The 12,999-nt window shown below is 40.0% G+C and overlaps 4 protein-coding genes and 1 non-coding gene across 5 annotated transcripts; 2 read left to right on the forward strand and 3 right to left on the reverse strand.

The window, feature by feature from the left end:
* Window positions 1-600: 600 nt before the first annotated feature.
* On the reverse strand, window positions 601-674 carry TRNAV-AAC. The gene has a single exon. It is a non-coding gene; the product is annotated as a tRNA-Val (tRNA).
* An 83-nt stretch (window positions 675-757) lies between these two features.
* On the forward strand, window positions 758-2,765 carry LOC18021287 (mitochondrial outer membrane protein porin 2). Its single transcript, XM_006404026.2, has 6 exons — window positions 758-871; window positions 1,022-1,089; window positions 1,536-1,646; window positions 1,741-1,827; window positions 1,915-2,123; window positions 2,217-2,765. The coding sequence occupies exons 1-6, from the start codon at window positions 823-825 to the stop codon at window positions 2,521-2,523; spliced, it is 831 nt and encodes a 276-aa protein (XP_006404089.1). The 5' UTR covers window positions 758-822; the 3' UTR covers window positions 2,524-2,765.
* Window positions 2,766-3,548: 783 nt separating this feature from the next.
* On the reverse strand, window positions 3,549-4,242 carry LOC18021288 (60S ribosomal protein L26-1). Its single transcript, XM_024157886.1, has one exon. It carries the CDS (start codon window positions 4,174-4,176, stop codon window positions 3,736-3,738), a length of 441 nt encoding a protein of 146 aa, XP_024013654.1. The 5' UTR covers window positions 4,177-4,242; the 3' UTR covers window positions 3,549-3,735.
* A 1,379-nt stretch (window positions 4,243-5,621) lies between these two features.
* On the forward strand, window positions 5,622-7,749 carry LOC18021289 (BTB/POZ domain-containing protein At3g49900). Its single transcript, XM_024158084.1, has 4 exons — window positions 5,622-5,845; window positions 5,945-6,014; window positions 6,258-6,779; window positions 6,854-7,749. Exons 1-4 carry the CDS (start codon window positions 5,673-5,675, stop codon window positions 7,646-7,648), a joined length of 1,560 nt encoding a protein of 519 aa, XP_024013852.1. The 5' UTR covers window positions 5,622-5,672; the 3' UTR covers window positions 7,649-7,749.
* Window positions 7,565-9,159, reverse strand: LOC18021291. Its single transcript, XM_006404029.2, has 5 exons — window positions 8,881-9,159; window positions 8,389-8,533; window positions 8,213-8,283; window positions 7,908-8,111; window positions 7,565-7,818 (listed from the first exon to the last, which is right to left on the reverse strand). Exons 1-5 carry the CDS (start codon window positions 9,070-9,072, stop codon window positions 7,780-7,782), a joined length of 651 nt encoding a protein of 216 aa, XP_006404092.1. The 5' UTR covers window positions 9,073-9,159; the 3' UTR covers window positions 7,565-7,779.
* Between the last annotated feature and the right edge of the window lie 3,840 nt (window positions 9,160-12,999).

The following is a 12,999-nucleotide window of genomic DNA, read 5'->3' on the forward strand; positions in this document are numbered from 1 at the left end:
TTTGTAAATCACACACAATGCTTGATTGAGGAATGTATTTCACTATGTAAAAGCTATAAATTAAAGAGAGGGAGGCATAAAATGCGACAAGTGTTGTTGATGAAGTTTTTTGTGTTTGCCAATCTCTTCGGAGTTAGTTTAAAGGTTTGGCCATAGCGAATCTTTTCACCTGTGATGTGTGGTGTTTGGTCATAGCTAAGCTGTCAAGTTTCATTGGTTAGATTATTTTAGTTGAGACACGTGGTTTGTTATGTATGGTGGAAGTGGATGGGATTTGGTCGAGACTTAAAAAAGACGGTACGAGACTTTCTTAAGGCCCATGGTTGTGCTCACCCACTTCACTCTCTCTATCTTCTTCTCTTTTTTTTTGTAATACTTTATTTACTAAATAAAAAACTTTGGAACCAAGATTCAATTCACTCAAACCAATATCACAACAAGATTTACATATAAAAAACATCAAAACTATAAAGAAACTTCATTGAGAAGCCGAAAAAAAAAAGAAATCTGGCTTTCTCGTAAGCTGTAGTAGATGAGCCATCTAAAAGCCCAATGGGCTCGCCACAATGGTGTTTATTGAAAAAGAAAAAAAAAACAATATGGCTTCGCCCGGGTTCGAACCGGAGACCTTCAGTGTGTTAGACTGACGTGATAACCAACTACACCACGAAACCATTTCTGTTCACGATTAGCATGTTATTATATATAATTCTATCTTCTTGACTCCACCCTCCTCCATATTTGCACCTTCTGGATTCTCTCTCTCGCAACTTCTGTACTCCTGAAATCTTTGTTGCCGATCTCTCGATTTCTCCGATCACCATGAGTAAGGGACCGGGACTCTTTGCCGACATCGGCAAAAAAGCGAAAGGTAAATCTTACATTCTTCATCCCCAGTGGTTTTTTTTTATTTCGAGTAAATATCGCCATGATTATGAAACTGTTGATTGATGTTTCAGCGTAGATTGATGAAATCTGGCTTCCTCGTAAGCTGATTTCGTATGTTTTCCTTTTGTGTTAGATCTGTTGACGAGAGACTACAGTACCGATCAGAAATTCAGTATTTCCACCAACAGTGTCTCTGGCTTGGTAAGTTTGAGCCTCCCGATTCAACAGTGCCATGGCTTTAGAGTCTGGATCATGTTCTTCTTCCCAATTTTAGTTTGCAGGATTTTCGATTTCACATTGATGCGTGGTTTCATATGGTTTTAGCAACAAGTATTTTTCCAAAATTTCGACGAGTCAACAAGTGTTTGAGAATTTTGAAGGCATTTGAGAAACATGATGATCCTGGGAAGCATATTAGTTTGATGTTTGATATATAGATTGAATTCGAAGTCGATCTTGATAAGCGGCTTGTTCTTTTGTCATTTGGTTAGGAATCGACTCAGTTCTGGATTTATTGCAAGTAGCAATAACAAGCTGATGAACAATTACATGAATAGCTAATAATATTGGATTATCAGCTACTTTACTCGCTGAAATGGCTGCATTGCATTCACTGACCCTTTGTCTTCTTGTACTGTTCTATATAGGCTCTTACTTCCACTACTCTTAAGAAAGGAGTAGTACATGCTGCTGATGTTGCTACACAGTACAAGTACAGAAACGCTTTGTTCGATGTCAAGATCGACACTGATTCGAATGTAAAGTCCTCGTTTGATCCGCTTAACAACTTTTGTTTTAGAAGAAGTAAAAAAAAAAACCATGTCTTTAACCTTTTCTTTTCACTTGGGCTAGATCTTGACAACCATTACATTCACTGAGATCCTCCCATCGACAAAAGCCATTGCCTCCTTCCAAGTGCCTCATTACAACTCTAGCAAGGTTATCACCAGTTTCGAATTTCTTTTTTTACCTAACTGTGACGATTCTTCAGCCTTCTGAATTCAAAATGTCAACTGCGATTTACAGCTGGAGGTTCAATACTTCCATGATCACGCAACAGTCACCGCCATTGCAGCTTTGAAACAAAACCCTCTAATTGATGTAACAGCCACTCTTGGCTCACCAACTATCTCATTCGGTGCTGAAGCTGGATATGACACCACATCTCGAACTTTCACAAAGTACAACTTTGGAATCATTCTCACAATGCCAGACAAATGTGCCTCTGTGATATTGTAAGATATGATTAAAGACTCCTTATTAGTCAAATCTGAGAGCCTGTTTTTGTTTTGTATACAATTGAAAATCTTTTTTTTGGAAATTTCCAGGAGAGATAAAGCAGATTCAATCAAAGCTTCTTATCTGCAACACCTAGATGAGTCGAAGAGAAGCGCCATAGTAGGAGAGATTTTCAGGAAAATCTTTACGAATGAGAACATAATTACTGTTGGTGGATTGTATGCGGTTGATCACTTGACGAATGTGAAAGCTAAGCTTAACAGTAACGGTAAGCTTGGAGCTCTTCTGCAACATGAGGTCCTCCCGAAATCGACAGTGACAATCTCAGGTGAGATTGATACCAAGACGTTAGACAAGTACCCAAGGTTTGGTCTCTCGCTTGCTCTTAAACCTTGAAAACATTTGGTTAAACAATGGAGACATACTACCGTTTTTCTCTCGTATGCCATTGTTGAGACTTGGAGTTTTGGGTACCGTTGTTTCTTTTGAATAATGAGCTCGGGAGGTGTAATCTTTCCGTCGAAAATTCTTTTCGGAGTTGTCTTTTTAGTCTATTCATGAACACGCTCAATGAAACAATTTTGTCTCTGTTTTCGTCACTGTTTTCTTTCCTAGTAAAATTCTTCATTTTTCTGTTTGCTTTTAACTATGGATCGAGAGACGCTCAAGGAATATGTGTACATACCAAATTGAGGAAGATTGAGGAAGATCATCTTCTAAATATTGTTTTCGGATTTGTTTTTACTTCTGGGGATTGTTTTCTAAGAGCACAATGGAAACAATGGTATAACAATGTTTTTTATTAGAGAAAGAGATATTCGGAAGCGAGAAACGAGTGGAGCAACATGTGTAAGTTCAAGCGAGTGCAAATAACCCTTGTTGAGAGTAAATTAGAAATGTAATTTGGTAGCTAAAATCAGAAACCGTGTTTACAGATTGAAAACATCACGAAATTCCAGTATTAATGATTGGTTGCTATGAAATTGATTTCTTTTAAATTCACAAGTTATGCCATGCCAAGGGTTCATAAGAAATGAAGTACCATCTTCATTTCACCAAACAATCTAGTCTGAAAATGCAAAGATTTTCAGAAAAGAGTTTCAATAAATGGAAATGATTGCTTTCAAAGACTGATTCAATTGCAAATACACAGCTAAAGTTTAGCTGCTAAACTATACCAATAGGTTACAGATGCATAGCACTGTAAAACACGTATCTAACGCAAATAATCAACGAACAATGCTCCAATCATTTCTAACCAAGTTACCAAATCAACAACTCAAACTATCAAATCTCTATCACTATAATCACAAGCCCACAATTCCTATCCGCATCAATCTCAACCACATTCAACAAAGCAACAAAGAGAGTAGCCACAAGCAAAACATCCATATAGAAAAGCATCACAAAAAATAATCAAAAATGGCAAAAGAGATAAATACTTCATAATAGTTTTGAAACGAAAAGATAGGCTCTCATCATGTCTGCAAACACTGATAAACATTCGACAAAAACAAAAATTTTAAAAGAAGCACTAAAAAAAAAAAGATAAAACCTTACGAAAAATCTTCTTGGGAAAGTTCTAAAAAGATTTTATCTCTCTCTTTCTTAATCAACGTTCTGCATAATATCCTCAGAAGTGAACTTGGTTCCCTTTTCCTTATCCGCAGCAGCACGACCCTTAGCCTTCCTCTCCAAGAGCGATTTCCTGTCCTTGTCGAGACGCAGCTTCGTAATCACCACTTTCGACGGCTGAACACCGACGTTCACGGTGGTTCCGTTCACCTTCTCCCTCGTGATCCTCTCGATGTGAATCACCCACTTGCGACGGTAAACCTGAACGACCTTTCCTTCACGTCCCTTGTACGTCCCACGAACGATCTGGACCTCGTCGTCTTTGCGGATCGGCATAGATCTGACGTTGTACTTCTGGCGAAGGTCGGCGGAGAGCGGCGAGCTCATAATCACACGCCTCTCGCTTGATGAGGCAGTGAAATGAGCCTTCCTGTTCTTCCTGCGAGAGGAGGTCACGCGAGGGTTGTACTTCATCTTCGCCGCCGGTTTTTTGAGAAACTCTCTCTTCTCTAGGGTTTTGTTTCTGTGAAGGAGGAAGCGATTGTGAGTGTCAACAAAGCTTATATAGTATTGTAAGTACACAGAGCTAGGTTTTACACGAATATTTAGGGCTTTTGTTATGAAATAGGCTTGGGCTTCTATGAGACTTCTCTCTTGAGAGACCAATATAAACTTCACACTCGGCCCATAAAGTTTTTGAAATTCTTCGTTTCTTTATAAGAGAGAAAACTGGTCTGGTCAAAAATTAAAGATTGTGAATCTCTCTCATGTGGTAGACGATAATTGACTAGTTTTATCGGGGGAAAAAGATATGAGTAGGTTTATCATATGATGATGATGTAGTTTTATAAATCATGCAAGTCAGTAGTCACAGACATTGTGTGCCATAGCTAAAATCTTTGTTAATATTCAAAGAGTCTGAAATTATTTTGTATCTATAGTAGACTATAGTACAGTATATGAATTCAAAAGTCAAAGCGACAGCTAGAATTTAAGTATTCACACAAGCATATATATTCAACCTAGGATTCTTAGATATAATCAGAGCTGAGTAACGATAAGAGAGAAAAAAAAAACGATTTCGCAGTTATATAATTGGTATCTCTCAAGTTTTAATCATGCAATTTACAGGAGCCTGGTTATATCATGCAACTTATATTTTTTGGTAGGAAAACATAATTTTTGCATGATATCAAATACCATATAACTAATAATCCCTGTTAAAGAATATAAATACTTTCATTTTTCAAGAGGATATATATGTTTTTTTTTTTTTAACCTTACTCAAGACTCAAAAGGATATATGTTTTTACATCGAAAGACTTTAAAAGTTTAATCATGCAATTAAAAGCTAGGATGACAAAATATGAGGGTATGATCATAAGAATATTTTTTGTTGAACTAGTTTTTTTGCATTACACAAAAAATATTAACTTTTGGCACATAATTTCTTCAAAAGATGACCGTAATAACAGGTGACTTTAGGTTCCTCCCTCACATTGAACAATTAAGCTGGTTTTTCTCTTTGGTAGGGATTGTTATTACGACAAATATGCTAGCAAGCAGGACAAAACCAATTGAACTTCGATCTAGATAGAAGATTAATGCACCAGTACTGTATATATACAGACAACAATCTAACTTATTTTAATGAAATTTGAAATCTCGTGAAGTTTTGAATGTAAGACCAAACACTTCTGGAGCATGTGGACGTGGTCCCTCTATATGAAACAGAAGGTTATTGGAAAAAAAGGAAAACGCATTTAAAGACTTTCACGTATATAATAACGATCACAAAAAATCATTTATTTCCTCTATTACCACATTTATTGCTGCCAATTCACTGCTGAGTTTTCCTTCTCTTCTTTACTCTCAAAAACCTAACCGGCGAATTCGAATCTTCTCTGAGATCACACAAATATTTTCTCTTCTTTTCATCTTCTTTCTCTCTCGCACTCTCTAAAGAAAACATGAAGCGATGGACAAATTTAGGGTTTGTAGACACGATCTATGAGGAAGAAGACTACGTGGATCACACTTCTTCCTTCTCTTCTTCTTCTTCTTCATCTTTGTCTCCTTCTCCTCAACCACGTATCAATCTCTCTTCTCCTTCAATGGAGCTTGAATCTAGAGTCCATAAATGGTAATGTTTTTTTTACCAAACTTTACAGCATTTGAATTTCTCAGTTTTATGGGAGTTATTTGTTTGCTATGTTTATTATTTTCTCTATATTTTATTCAGGTCGTTAGCTAATAACTCTAAACCTGATGTGTTGGTACATGTGGGAGGCACAAGGTTCCATCTTCATAAGGTTACATTTTTCATACTTTTGTTTGCCAATTTCGGACATTACCATTTTACTCTGTCTCATCAAAATCAACACAAATTTCAACGATTTTCAAAGGGAAAGCCGCAAAATTGTTGGTATTTTATATATTTATTTTGAAGTTCATATTTTAATTTTAAAAGGTTTGAAAAAAGAAGAATTACACATTTATTGCAAATAAGCAAAAAGGTTTGATTTTTATTGTCTGTGATGTTTATTATCCCATAGGATCCTCTGTCAAGAAAGAGTGGCTATTTAAAACGCCACCTAACGGGCGTTAACGAATTAACTCTCTCACCGCCGTTAAACATAACGGCTGAAACGTTCTCGTTAGTAACCGCATTCTGTTACGGCGCTCACATCGAATTAACGCCGTTCAATGTCGTTTCTCTGAGAGTCGCCGTCGAGATTCTTCAGATGACGTCGGAAGCTGGAGGACACGGCGTTAGAGCTAACCTGAGAAACTTAACGGAGTCTTATCTCCGACGAATCGTCTTCGCCAACGTCGACTACATCAAGATCGTTCTCCGTTCATGCCTCGCCTTGCTCCCGGAGTCGGAAACGACGGCGTTTTTAGTCGGAAGATGCATCGAAGCTTTGACGGAATTCGGAGACGGAGACTGCGTCAACGAGTTTCTCGAGGAAGCCGTTATACTTCCCGCCGGATATTTCGTCGTCGTCGCCGACGCCGTGCAGCAGCGTTTCCCGCGCCACGATTTGCTCTACCGAATCGTGGATGCTTATTTGAAGGTAAACGTAAAGAGGCTAATTTCGTCATTTGAATATGTTACGTGTCGTCTTATGATTGGGTGGAAATTTTATAGGAGCATGACGGAGAGATAACGGAGGAGGAGAAGGTTCAGATATGTAATTCGATAGACTGCGACAAACTCTCGCCGCTGTTACTACTTCACGCCGTCCAAAACCCCAAAATGCCCCTGAGGTTTATCGTACGCGCGATGCTACAGGAGCAGCTCAACACGCGCCACTCGATAATAGCTGCCGCCGACGCCGTCGCCTCCTCTGCCGGAGACAGACACCGAGAGATCGCCTCCGCGGCGGCGAGAGACTCCTCCGTAACGCTCGGGTCGCTTCTCCAAAGAGACACGGCGGCGCGGCAAAACTGCCGGCTAAGAGCTGCGATGGATTCCACGAGCTCGAGGATCCAAAATTTGGAGAAAGAGCTCGACGCGATGAAGAGATTCATATCGAAAGAATCGGAGAAACAGAGATCAGAACGGATCATCGAGTCTAAGTCGAGGAGCGTGATGGATTCTGCTCGATCCGCGAGCTTCCACTGCGTCCACCAATCGAGCAATAACGTGAACAAGACGCAGAGAGGAGAGAGAGGATCGGTTTCATCACTGAGCACGACTTTCCGGCGAGGAGGAACAACATCTCCGCCGCCGCCGCAGCAGCCGCAATCGAAGAGTCTAGGCAAAAGACTGATTAACGGGATAAAGAGTGTGTTCTCTTCATCATCTAAACAAGGAGGTAAGAAAAATGCATATGAAGTCGAGGAGATTTATGATGGATTAGAAGATTTCATTTGGATCAAAGACAACGAAGGTGATAACATCTCTGAAGAACTTCACTCTCACTACATCAACAACAAATGATCCCTCTCTCTTACATTATCTTCTTTCGTAATATTTTTTTGTAGCCAAGAGTGATTCTATGTTCCTTCAAGTAATGAGATTTCCATCGTTTACCTCCAAAATTGATATAGCTTCAGTAGATAGATGAATCTTTACGATTTTGCAGATCTCCATGTTGGTTTCTTGTTTAGCTGCAAATAAACATGCAGTGAGATTTGTTTAAGTTCATGAACACAACATAAACAAGAATGAAACACAAAGATGAGACCATGTAAATTACCTGCAATTCCCGTGCAACCGAAGGTAGCCATTTTTCTCCTCTGACTTTCTTCAATTCGGCGACTCTTTCTTCCTCTTTCTTAGCTTTAGCCTTTGCAGCCGCTTCTTTAGCCACTAATCTAGCTGAGGCTTTTGCAGCCGCTTCGATAGCAGCAGATAAAACATCAGACCCATCAACAGCGATTGATTTTATTCGTTTCTTAAACTGCAGCAAACCATAGAAAAAACCAATTAGCTATCTGATAGAGATTCATGATCAGGTAAAAACAGGACACTGCTTGAAGCCAAAAACGTGTTTTAAATAACCTCTTTAGAGTTTCCTTGAGCTGCTCTATCAGGGCGTAAATTAGGCTTCTTTTTGGGTCCTTGAAGCTCATCTGGTTAACAGGAGAATATAAGTTCCTCGACTAATTAACAATTCCCTAATAATAATCAAAATTCAGAATCTGGAATCTCAGAGAGAGAGGGAGATGCTGACTAACCTACATGATCAAAGATTATGCCAGTAGAACACCGCTTAAACAATCGTACTCCACAGTCACTTTCGGGTTTATCCTCGGGAACATTGATAGGGTCTTTCACAAAGTCTAAAGAATTCTCCACCATTTCATTCAAAAGCTTCTTCACCTGTTTTCAAGGCCTTATCTTTATCAGCAACAATAAAATCAACTCAATGAAGCCATATCTAACTATACATCAGCATGAACAAAGATTAGAGATAGAGATACAGTAGCAAACACCATGAACAAGAGTTTAAGAAGAACCCAAAACACTGAGAACTCAATTCAAGTCCACTCAAATTTTGCAACTTTCTGATCAAAAACTCCATCGACAACGTCTTGCAATTATAACTCGATACACTAACAATTGAAACTCTTAAACAGAGCTTACTTCATTTTAATTACGGAATCAAAAAGAGCAACTTGTACATGAAATTGGCATTATATATGAGAAACGTCCAAGTAATGACTAACCTTGATCTGGGCATGTGTTAGCTTTTTAGGTTTTTGTCGAAAATCTCCATCTTCATGTGACTGAGTAGCTGCGGGTTTCGTGGCGGAGGCGCCGTAAACGGTGGTAGTGGCTATCGAATTGATTGCGGCTTTCCACTTGGGATCTTCCTCTTCGCTGCTGCTATCTCCGCCACTTCTCTCCCGATCAGCCATTGCTACTCAGTCGCCGTAAGAACTCTCTCCGTCACTGCGAAACTCTCCGGCAGAAGAACGTCGTCGAGGGTTTATTGCGGGAGACCTAATTTTGTTGGCGCAATTAAAAATAGATCACCCTTTTTCCGGATTCGGGTCGGGTTTAATTTGACCCGTCATGGATTGAAACACTCAAGTCTCAGCCTAAAGAGGATACCCAAACCGGATTTAACCAAATCCTAATTGAAACTAAAGATTGAATCTATAAGTTAACATAATAAGTCAAGAGCCAAACTATCGATTCAATTCTTTTTCTGAATCGGAAAGATTAGTCAAAACCAAACAAAATATTTGTATTTGTTAAGGGAAAAACTCTGATTTTATTATTTCCATAAGCAGTGTATATATACATTACATAACTAATGTATTAGAAACCCTAATGGGCCATGAGACATTAACCTGATGGTTAATGGGCCGGTTACTAGAAGTCCATTTGTTTATAACATTCCCCATTGGACAAGGTAACCGTGCCTGTCACAAAACCGGGATCTCTATAATGCGCTGGGGAACGTTGCCTCATTAAAATCTTACCAGGAAAACCCAGTGGGGAAAACCATGGTGAAGGAAAAAGAGTACAACACGCATTACTCCCCCTGGTTTAGGCATCACTGTAGATCTCTAAGTCTACGCAATCCTATCTGATGAATGAGCTTCCGGAGTGTAGAAGTCGGTAATGATTTGGTGAATAGATCGGCTGAATTTTCGCTTGATCGGACTTGATGAACCTTGACCTGACCATCCTTCTGCAGCTCATGAGTGAAGAAGAATTTGGGCAGAATATGCTTCGTCCGGTCACCTTTGATGTAGCCGTCCTTGAGTTGAGCGATACAAGCTGCATTGTCTTCATACATCACCGTAGGCTCCTTATCTTCGTCCATACCACAATCTGATCGGATATGCTGAGTCATGGACCGCAACCAAACACACTCTCTACTAGCTTCGTGGATGGCCAAGATTTCCGCATGGTTGGATGAGGTAGCGGCAATAGTCTGCTTCATGGATCTCCAAGATATGGCTGTTCCTCCATGCGTGAAAACATAACCGGTTTGAGACCGGGCACAGTGCGGATCTGACAAATATCCTTCATCAGCAAAACCAACTAGACCATCCTTGTTATGGTTAGAATAAAATAATCCCAAGTCCTTAGTACCTTGAAGGTATCTAAGGATGTGCTTAATACCGTTCCAGTGCCTTTGAGTTGGACACGAACTAAAGCGAGCTAAGAGGCTCACGGCAAAGCAGATGTCTGGTCTAGTGTGACTAGCCAAGTACATTAATGCTCCTATGGCACTGAGGTATGGTATTTCAGGACCGAGGATTTCTTCATCGTCCTTCTTTGGACCGAATGGATCACTATCCAATCCAAGGCTCCTCACAACCATTGGGCTGGTCAATGGATGGGCCTGGTCCATATTGAATCTCTTGAGTACCTTTTCAGTGTATGCCAATTGATGCACAAGGATTCCGTCATTGACGTACTCAAGTTGTAATCCCAAACAGAATTTAGTTTTGCCTAGGTCTTTCATTTCAAACTCTGCTTTTAAGCATTCAACTGTTTGGGCGATTTCACCAGATGTTCCGAGGATGTTCAAGTCATCCACGTATACTGCTATGATTACAAATCCTTTGTTTTGATATTTTCTGATGAAGATGCATGGACTGATCGGATCGTTTTCGTAGCCTTCTCTGATGAGATATTCGCTTAACCGGTTATACCACATACGTCCGCTTTGTTTCAGTCCATATAAGGATTTGTTCAGCCTAATGCAGTGTTTATCACGAGATGCATGCTTATCTTTGAGCTCAATACCATCTGGTAATCTCATATAGATTTCACTGTCCAGTGGTCCATAAAGATATGCGGTTACAACATCCATTAACCGCAAATCTAAGTTTTCTCTTATGGCCAGACTTATGAGGAATCGAAATGTAGTTGCATCCACCACTGGAGAATAAGTCTCCTCATAATCGATTCCGGGTCACTGTGAGAATCCTTGTGCTACAAGGCGTGCCTTGTATCTAACGACTTCGCCGAGTTCGTTTCTTTTACGCACAAAGACCCATTTTTTTCCCACTGGTTTAACATCGAATGGTGTCCTTAAGATCGGACCAAACACATTCCGTTTCTTTAAACTATTCAACTCTACGTTTATGGCTTCTTTCCATTTCAGCCAATCTGATCTACGAGTGCACTCAATTATAGACGTGGGTTCTAGATCCTTTTGCGTGTGCGCAATCTCAAGTGCTACCTTGTATGCAAAAGTTTCATTGATGTCGACATCTTTTCTGTTCCATAGAGAACCAAATATGATATAATTGATTGAGATCTCATTATTATCAATCCCTTCAGAACCTTGAGTTTTGGCGTCCCAAACCTCTTGAGATGGTTCGATAGGGTAAGTATCAGCTGAGGCTGTATCCGTGTTCTCTTGAATCCCGGTTTCAATCATTGCACCTTTCTTTGACTTCCGGGGATTCTTATCTTTGGAACCTGGTGGTCTGCCACGTTTCTTACGTGCGTCAGACTCTGTAGCAACTTGACTTTTCCCTGAGGGGACATCTATTCGTACTGGTGCATTACAAGCTGGTATGTACGATTTGGTAACTTTGTTCGGGTCAGCAAAGGAATCTGGCAATTGATTAGCTAGCTTTTGTAAATGTATAATTCTTTGGACCTCTGAATCACATTCTAGAGTCCGAGGATCTTGCCATTGTGTAGATGTTTGATTCCATGAAAGTTCTTTTACCAGCTTGTCTGTCTCACCACCTAATCTAGGATATACCGATTCATCAAATCGGCAATCTGCATATCTGGCTTTAAACAGATCTCCTGTAGTTGGCTCGAGATATTTTATGATGGTGGGAGAATCAAAACCAACATATATTCCCATCCTCCTTTGAGGTCCCATTTTAGTCCTCTGTGGTGGTGCAATGGGTACATAGACTGAACACCCAAATGTTTTAATATGGGAGACGTCTGGCTCATGACCCGTTAGCAATTGGGATGGTGAATATTTGTGCTCACTAGATGGTCGTATGCGTATTAGTTCAGCGGCATGTAAGACTGCGTGTCCCCAAGCTGAGACCGGGAGTTGTGACCTCATGAGTAATGGTCTAGCAACCCATTGAATTCGTTTAATGAAGGATTCAGCTAATCCATTTTGTGTATGGACATGTGGAACGGGATGTTCAACACTTACCCCCATGGACATACAATATTCATTAAACGCTTGGGAAGTGAATTCACCAGCATTATCAAGACGTATAGTCTTTAATGGGAAGTCTGGAAAATGGGCTCGTAATCTGATGATTTGGGCCAATAACCTAGCAAAAGCCTGGTTCTTAGAAGAGAGCAGACAGACATGCGACCAGCGGGTCGATGCGTCAATGAGGACCATGAAATATCTGAATGTCCCACAAGGTGGGTGAATTGGTCCATATATGTCTCCTTGGATTCTTTCCAGAAAGGTCAAGGTCTCTTTAGACACTTTGACTGGTGAAGGTCGGGTAATCAGTTTCCCTTGTGAGCAAGCTGTGCACTTGAGGTGCTGAGGGAAAATACCATTTGGTTTAAGGCTGTGCCCTTTAGAATTCTGGACTAATTTACGCATCATGTTCGCACTGGGATGACCCAGGCGATCATGCCAAATAATGTAATCTAAAAACCGTGCTTTGATAGCAGCATTAGCCTCAATCATACTGACTTTAGCATGGTAAATGCCAGTAGATACGCGGGTATAGTTTCAAAAACTTGTTTATGGCCATTTATCATTTTAGTGATAATTAAAAACTCTTTGTTCCCTTCATCCTGAATTTCGATATGGAAACCATTCAATCTTATGTCTTTGAAACTCAATAGGTTTCTCTTAGAACTGGGTGAGTATAAGG

Source organism: Eutrema salsugineum, unplaced genomic scaffold (genome assembly GCF_000478725.1).
Source record: "Eutrema salsugineum unplaced genomic scaffold, Eutsalg1_0 scaffold_16, whole genome shotgun sequence".
NCBI lineage: Eukaryota > Viridiplantae > Streptophyta > Magnoliopsida > Brassicales > Brassicaceae > Eutrema > Eutrema salsugineum.

Excerpts from the sequence above, each read along its gene's own strand:
- LOC18021287 (XM_006404026.2), top strand. The coding sequence starts at position 823 with ATGAGTAAGGGACCGGGACTCTTTGCCGACATCGGCAAAAAAGCGAAA. Across the intron at positions 872-1,021 it reads CATCGGCAAAAAAGCGAAAG|ATCTGTTGACGAGAGACTAC; the intron begins GTAAATCTTACA and ends CTTTTGTGTTAG. Across the intron at positions 1,090-1,535 it reads CCAACAGTGTCTCTGGCTTG|GCTCTTACTTCCACTACTCT; the intron begins GTAAGTTTGAGC and ends TGTTCTATATAG.
- LOC18021288 (XM_024157886.1), bottom strand. The coding sequence starts at position 4,176 with ATGAAGTACAACCCTCGCGTGACCTCCTCTCGCAGGAAGAACAGGAAG.
- LOC18021289 (XM_024158084.1), top strand. The coding sequence starts at position 5,673 with ATGAAGCGATGGACAAATTTAGGGTTTGTAGACACGATCTATGAGGAA. Across the intron at positions 5,846-5,944 it reads GAATCTAGAGTCCATAAATG|GTCGTTAGCTAATAACTCTA; the intron begins GTAATGTTTTTT and ends TATTTTATTCAG. Across the intron at positions 6,780-6,853 it reads TCGTGGATGCTTATTTGAAG|GAGCATGACGGAGAGATAAC; the intron begins GTAAACGTAAAG and ends GAAATTTTATAG.
- LOC18021291 (XM_006404029.2), bottom strand. The coding sequence starts at position 9,072 with ATGGCTGATCGGGAGAGAAGTGGCGGAGATAGCAGCAGCGAAGAGGAA. Across the intron at positions 8,284-8,388 it reads CATAATCTTTGATCATGTAG|ATGAGCTTCAAGGACCCAAA; the intron begins GTTAGTCAGCAT and ends CCTGTTAACCAG. Across the intron at positions 7,819-7,907 it reads CGGTTGCACGGGAATTGCAG|CTAAACAAGAAACCAACATG; the intron begins GTAATTTACATG and ends GTTTATTTGCAG.